The 7,516-nt window shown below is 39.6% G+C and overlaps 1 protein-coding gene across 3 annotated transcripts; it reads left to right on the plus strand.

The window, feature by feature from the left end:
- The first annotated feature begins 362 nt into the window (after positions 1–362).
- On the plus strand, positions 363–7,496 carry sugp1 (SURP and G patch domain containing 1). Of its 3 annotated transcripts, none has more exons than XM_069706145.1 (14): positions 363–469; positions 1,021–1,189; positions 1,273–1,376; positions 1,819–2,067; positions 2,219–2,342; positions 2,438–2,538; positions 3,433–3,556; positions 3,672–4,000; positions 4,398–4,504; positions 4,702–4,879; positions 5,002–5,108; positions 6,162–6,307; positions 6,631–6,760; positions 7,003–7,496. In XM_069706145.1, the coding sequence occupies exons 1-14, from the start codon at positions 451–453 to the stop codon at positions 7,027–7,029; spliced, it is 1,914 nt and encodes a 637-aa protein (XP_069562246.1). In that variant the 5' UTR covers positions 363–450; the 3' UTR covers positions 7,030–7,496. The 3 variants fall into 3 exon arrangements, with proteins under 3 accessions (XP_069562246.1, XP_069562247.1, XP_069562248.1); XM_069706146.1 differs by having other exon boundaries at positions 373–854; XM_069706147.1 differs by having other exon boundaries at positions 373–539.
- The last annotated feature ends 20 nt before the right edge of the window (positions 7,497–7,516 follow it).

Below are 7,516 nucleotides of genomic sequence, written 5' to 3' on the forward strand. Positions count from 1 at the left end.
AGATAAATGTCTTTTTTTTTGTACAGTATAAACATTATTAGGCTGTCATAACAGAAGATTTTTGAAGTTTGATGATGATGTCAAAGTTACAATGTCAATAATTCAAGTACTTGAGGAAAGTTTGTTTACAATTGGAGGATATAATATTTTCTTTTATTTCCAGCATAATTATTAAGAAATTGCAAAGACTAATTGTCTCAGCTTTTGTGAAAAATGTGCTGTTTTAGTTTATCCCCGGGGCTTCGTGCTGTATTCGTTTGTACTTGTAGGTCTTAAACTAAAGTCTCAAGCAGTCTTTAAGCTTTTCTTCTGAAAAGCTGCAACCGGAAGACGTGTTCTGGGTTTTGTTATCAAGTTCAGCTTCCAAGTCAGCTAGCGTTTTCTGTAACAAATAGAGGCCTTGTTGTCGTCGGTGTGCTTTGCGTTCAAAAATATATTTCTCCTACAGACATGGAGTCTAACGATTCAGGTAAATCTTTGCTGTAACGTTAACGCTGAAATTGCAGCATCTGCCTAAAGTGAACGCATCGATTAGCCTGGTAAGCCGTCAACGTTAACTAACTAACGCTAAGCCGGACAGCTTGCCTGCTGGCGTAATCAGTATACAACGTTAGCTGATTTAACTAGCTGTCAGATGATCTGAACTGGGTAACCCAGCCATTAAAGGTCACAATTCAAATATTAACTTCACTAAACAGATACCGACTTTCGGCTGCAGCCTGTAATTTTCGCACTGGATGACATACGTGTGTCTTCAACCCAGTTCAAAGTCAGTCTTGACAGCTATTAAAAGTTACCCACCGCCAGACGGCAAGGAATAAGTTCATTGCAGAGCTATTATATAGCATATACAGGTACCATACTTATCTTCCTTTAATAGATTGAAACCAATAAATATCATATCATTTGCATATGTCACTGTACGCATGTTCTTGTATCAGAAAGTGGCACTTGCTCTGTTACAGGCTTATTACTGTTGTCTTACGTTGCATATTCTCTCATATTCAAAATCTGTTTCAGGGCGAGGAGGGTGGAAGTCCAAACCCATCCAACCACAGAAAAAAAAGATGAACATGAATATTCTCCGTCAGGAAAAACTAATAGCTCAGAAGAAGAAAGAGATTGAAGCCAGAATGGCAGAGCAAGCAAAAATGAATGTGCAGACTCCTAGCAAGCCCCTGCCTACTAGGTTAGTGTATCCGCTTGTTACACATCAATGTTGTCTTTGACAAAGTATGTTTAAATATATTTTGTTCATTCTACTTCCACTAGTTCGCTCAGTCTCCAGGGAGCATCTTCAAATAAGTTTGCAAATGATGGAAGTTTCTTACAGCAGTTCATGAAACTGCAGAAGGACAAACCCAATAATACATCAGGTTAGTACCTTCATCTGTACCGTAGTGATCAAACAATGGCATCTCTGTTTTGCCATATAATGTGATTTTGTACAATGAAATACTGTGAGTTTGTTTAATGAGATTAACTCAGCAGCAGGAAAATTTGGACAAGTGACCCTTGTAGTTTTTGCTTTTGTAAAAGACAGATAAAGAGGACCTTGACAAGATAAATAGGTCTTAGACAAGTGTTTGAGAGGTGAAGGATTTTTAAGAAGGCATCTGTCTCAAGGAAACTGGTTTCAATTATCTTGACAGGGCAATTAACATTACCTTACATTACTTACTTGTTTTGGTTGCCTGCAAAATTGTATTCTGGTTCAGGAGGAAACATTATCACATATTACAAAAATAAAAACAGCATTTATCTGAAGGTTAGTACCATATTTTTTTTCAAATGTTTCCCTTTTCATACTCTTTCTAGGTTCCACCAATGATACCAAGACTTCCCCAGCCTCAACTTCATCGCCAGGAGGAAACACTCTGCAGAAAAAGAGCGTTTTTGTTGGCCAGCGGCCGGGCCTTGGAGTCAGCAGCATGCTTAGTCAGTTCAAGAGCTATTCACAGTCCAAGAAGAATCCCGTCCTCAGCCAGAGGCCCAGTGTGTTTTGCTCTCCAGATGGCGAAGATGAGGAGGAAGAGAATGATTACTCCAGATTCTTAGACATGAAAGGTAATTCAAGGCCTGTGTTTTTCAGTGTATCTCGAGACATGGCTTGGACATTTCACTGCATCCTCTGTGTACTCCAGTGGCACAGTTGGCTTGTGACTGGGATTTTATCATTTGTGCCCTTTGAGTAAATGTACTCATAGCCTGCTTAAAGTCTCTCCCCCAGGGGATTCAGACACCAGACTCATTATCAACAAGATGGCCTCCTTTGTGGCAGAGGGAGGACCAGAGCTGGAGAGGAAGGCCAAGGAGGACTACAAGGACAATCCGGTTTTCTCGTAAGTTTGAAGGACGTTGTAGCTCAATCAGATTTATTTTATTCTTACAGTATTTTCAAAGTTGTCTGTTTTTAATTGTTTCCCTTCCCTTTCAGATTTTTATATGATAAAAGTAGTATGGAGTATCTCTACTACAAAAGAAAAGTTGCAGTATTGAGAAAGGATTTGCAAAGACCTGACAATGGATCAGATCATGGTAAAATTACATTCATCTTCTCACACTTATTTCTCTGCTGTCTTTCTGTCATCTCTCTTCTCAGGCATACTGAACCAGTATTGCACAGGGGGTGGAAAGTATGTCAGTATAGCAATGTCAGATTCACTTACAGTTATCAGGAATCACAGTAGGACTGCAGAGACACAGACATTGATGATTATTGTCATAACGACTATTACAGTGGCCTTTAATTCATGTATTTGTATACAACCCAAGCCACTATACTTTAACCCATTTCTCACCACTTACTGTAATATAGGTCATACTACAACTGATCAGCTCAGGAGATCGGACATTACTCAAAAGCAGTGCAGTGTTAACCAGAGTAAATGTGACATTGTTAGTTTCCCCAAGCTAAAGCACTAACTCAAAGTTCCCTGCTAGAGACTTTCACATAACTGTGTGGGTAGAAGACTGTCTATTGTCTTTTTAATAGAAATGCAGTAACATCTTTGGGGTCTCTTAACACAAGTGCATTTTCAGACATTCAAGATCACTGTCATACAAAAATAAATTATAGTCAAGGTACTAATCTGGTTTTCATTCCTCAACAAACTGCTTCTTATTTTAGGCTTTGCATATACAGATAGTAGCAGATTGTGGATTGAACTTTGAAAGCTGCAAATGCAGTTCTATTCTTTAGCCAGTAAATTTTGATATACACTGTATTGTCCATACGGTGTACTTGTTACAGTAAAAGCATCACATCCATACAATTCCCCATTCACCACTCCTGTCCCCCCCCTTGCTCCTCCTCCCCCTTTGCTCTTCTTATCCCCTATTGGCTCTAGACTGGTGGTGTGTGAGGGCCAGTTGAGTACGGTACAGTAGTAGAGTGTGAATTGAGCCCCAGTACTAATAGGCTGCTTAAAGTCTCCCCCCCAGTGGACGCGGAAACCCAGCAGGTGGCTGAGAAGCTGGCCAGGTTTGTGGCTGAGGGTGGCCCCGAGGTGGAAGCCATCGCTGCTGAGCGCAACCGAGACAACCCTGCATTCAGGTCAGTTGCTGTATATTTGCCAGTGTTCTGTCCTCTGTTTTTTAAGCTGGTTTTACTTGTGTTGTTAATGCTTTGTTGTACACCTCTCACAAAATATGTGCATTCCCTCCTTCAGTTTTTTATATGACCACCAAAGTCCAGCCCACCGCTTCTACAAAGAGAAAGTACAGGAGTATCGTGCTGCAACCTCTCAGAGCTCTTCACCTCCAGCAACAGATTCTAGGACAGACGCTCAGCGATCAGCCGCTCCTCCATTACCAGGAGTCCCTCCATTGCAGAACCGCACACCTGTACCTCACCTTCAGGAGTCAGAAACTCCTCCTGTCAAACGGAAAAGAAAGAGCAGATGGGGGTCTGAAGATGATAAAGTCGAGCTGCCCCTTCCCCCCATCGTTGTTCCTCAGGAGAACAATGTTCCAGACCCCAACGCACCCTCTCTCTCTGGTACATGAACTTGTGATTTACTGCGCTTTACACATGTGCATATGCACATTTATAATTTTTGTTCTTGTAGGACATGAATGTCAACTCAGAACTTAAACTTGGTGCAACCCTTTCAGAAGATGGTATAAAAAAAATTTGCAGCGATTACCATCATCATGCAGATACCAATATTCATTTTTTTTTTGACGTGTGAGATGGGTATGACGGATGATGAGTATGGCAACATACTGTGACTATTGACAAGAAATTTAAAAGCCTCTTGTAATACATATCTCCAAAATGTCATCAAGTCTCATTTTCATAGTTGTTTATTTCCATGTTAATGAGAAAGTGAAACTATCAGCTGCATCAGCAGACAGTTTGCGAATGTTAAAGTTTGTGGTGGCATCTGTTTCAGCCCAGGAGCTCAGAGGTCTTGGCTATAAGAAGGGGAAGCCTCTTGGTCTGGTTGGAGTGACCGAACTATCTGAGGACCAGAAGAAACAAATCAAAGAACAACAAGAGGTACACAAGTACCAATTATTTGTTTTCGATTTACATTGCTGCGTTTTAACGATTGTCTATTGTTTTCAGTTAAGGCTGCTTTTTTAAAACCATGAGAGAAAAAAGAAACTGCATTCACCTAACCTAAATTCAAACTAATTAGGTCCTGGAAGTTTTTAGCAACACACGTGTTGCTTACTTTGTTTTCTCACACACAGATGCAAGAGATGTACGAGATGATCATGAAGCACAAGCGTGCCATGGCAGAAATGCAACAGATGTGGGAGAAGGCCATGAGAGACCACCAACATCAATATGACAGTGATGAAGAAGTGGACCAGGAGGCAGGCACCTGGGAACATCGACTGCGAAAGATGGAAATGGAGAAGACGCGCGGTAAATCTGACCAACAGCCTGGAAAATTATTCCGATGAACTTTAATGCTAGCAGCTGTTGATGGATAATCATCAGTTTTAAGTAACACACTTAATCAAAGCTACTTGTGTGTCCTTTTCTAGAGTGGGCAGAGTCTCTGACAGAAATGGGTAAAGGGAAACACTTCATTGGTGACTTCCTGCCCCCTGAAGAGCTGGAGAAGTTCATGGAGACCTTTAAAGCACTTAAAGTTAGTTTCCCTCTGAATTTACTTGTTCTGTAGCCTGATTAGGAAGGAGCTGCTTGGACTGACATTATTTCATTAGCCATCTTCATTTTGCAGTGAACATGAACAAAAAAGCTTTTGGGGTAAAGTATTAGACTGTAAATTGTAAATATTTCAGGAAGGTGATGCAGTTTAGTAAAGCTGGGGTTAGTTTGAATTGTCTGTAAACAGGATTGCATTCATCCATACATGCATCTTATTTTCAAGCTGTTTATCCAGGTCAGGGGCCTCTAGTTATACCCAGACAACCCTTTTCCCAGCAAATCCCTCCATCACTTCCTGAGAGATACCCAGGAGAAGACTAGAATTGTGACTTGTTTGTTTGAAAATGTGGTTGATTTGGCACCGTTGTGAAAACTACACTTGTCATCCCTTTTAAACTTTTTTTTAAAAGTAAAGAAAACAATGCACAGTATGTCAGTAGAGGTTTTTTATGTAAGGTAATTTCACTGCCGGAGGCATGGGAACTTACTGGAAAGTCAGCAAGACAAGACTTAGGATGTAACTATTGAATGCCACACATCATGCCATTTAAGACCAAGTACATACCAACAAAGAGAAAAGCCTTTCTGGGAAAATATTTATTTAATCAGTTTTTGTTGCACCTAAAGGTTTTTGCAGGTTGTATTTAGTGAATATCAGAAGCCTCACCATCCCTACTGTAATGAACAGAGTACAATGCTGGCAGTGTTTATTCTAATGTTCACAACTGAAATAAAAGAAGAAAACCTTGCCTCACCTATGCTAAATTAGTTATCCGTATTAACTACACTCTCCATTTGTGCATGTGACACTAACTTAGCATTTCAAACTTGGTCTCCTTTTTCTTGTTACCCAATAATTTTATTCTTGAACGTGATTGTACTTTACGTGTCTCTACTAAAAAGTGAGATCTGAAACATCCTTACTAGACACAAGCAAAAAGATGATATATTAAAACAAGGTTATTGGAGACAGTGAAACAGTGCTCCATTATTACTAGACACAAATGCACAACTTTGTCTTCTGGACTTGCAGGAGGGTCGGGACCCAGACTACTCGGAGTACAAAGAGTTTAAGTTGACGGTGGAGAATCTTGGTTTCCGAATGCTCATGAAGATGGGCTGGAAGGAAGGTGAAGGCCTCGGCAGTGACGGACATGGAATCAAGGCTCCTGTCCACAAGTGAGCATTCAACCTCCTTATATTTATACCTCGCTTAAATCACTGTTGAAATAAAATGTTGGATTGTTTGCATGTACAGTATTTTCATGTATACAAATGTACTGATATTTCATATAGATTCCATCATCCATTATAACGTTCATCGATTTTTTTTTTTTTTTAGACCTGTACTTTTTAAATGTCTTCTGTGAAAAAGGCCTAAAGAGAAACAGTCGTGCTTTTTCTACACAGACGGACAGTAACACTATTATCTTGTTAGCTCTAAAAATCCCAGACAGATATGGAAACAGAAGCTAATTCTTTGTCTCTCTGTCCCACTCCAGGGGGACTACAGCCATGAATGGAGCAGGGTTTGGAGTCGAACGTCCAGCAGAGCTCACAAAGAGTGACGATGAATACGATGCTTTTAGGAAGAGGATGATGCTTGCCTACCGCTTCAGGCCAAACCCACTGGTAACATCTGTTTCATGTTTTCTATTGTAGAAATAGTCTGTGAATTTGCAGTGATTTGTACAGATTGCTTTTTGCTAATTTAACATTGCAAATAGATATCCATACGTATTGCTTAATGTTATAATCAGCGGTAGAATTGTTCATAGATTTATTTTTTGCTGTGCCGCTGATCCACTCAGAATGGTCACGTGTCCTCTGCTGTAATAATTACATTTAATCTTCTGTCTCTTCTCTTTCTCCAGAATAATCCACGAAGACCATATTACTGATGTGGAGGACTGTTTTTGTTCATGCTCGTTCTTGTTTATCATAACTTAAATGCTAGTTTCTGCAGCTGCCGAAGCTCTGCTCAGTTGTGAAATGGACTCTGTTGCACAGTAGAAATGTTGACATTTCAAGTGTGTGTGTATGAGGGTTATGAAGTTTGAAGATAGACTAAAAAATGATAGATTCCCCGTTACATAATGTTTAATTCATATAAGGACAACTGCTTCCTTTAAATATTTGCTGACTTTGTTACATTTCAATTTATTACTGTGACAACTTAAAATATATAAAAAGTTAAAATCACCATACTTACATCATGGTTTCAGTTTGTGTTGTCAATTTGTTCCCTCTTAAATATTTACAAAATAACACAGTTCTGCATTAGAACACAATCTTCTGTATAGATCTCGCACTTTTTTTCATTACATGCTACAGTAATCACAATAAAAAAAATAACCCCTTGCTGAAATGTGGACTTGTGGATGTTTT

The sequence above is a fragment of the Brachyistius frenatus genome, unplaced genomic scaffold (assembly GCF_029030835.1).
Source record: "Brachyistius frenatus isolate BFR_SWC_R1_liver_20210118 unplaced genomic scaffold, ASM2903083v1 Contig_61, whole genome shotgun sequence".
Taxonomy (NCBI): Eukaryota; Metazoa; Chordata; class Actinopteri; family Embiotocidae; genus Brachyistius; species Brachyistius frenatus.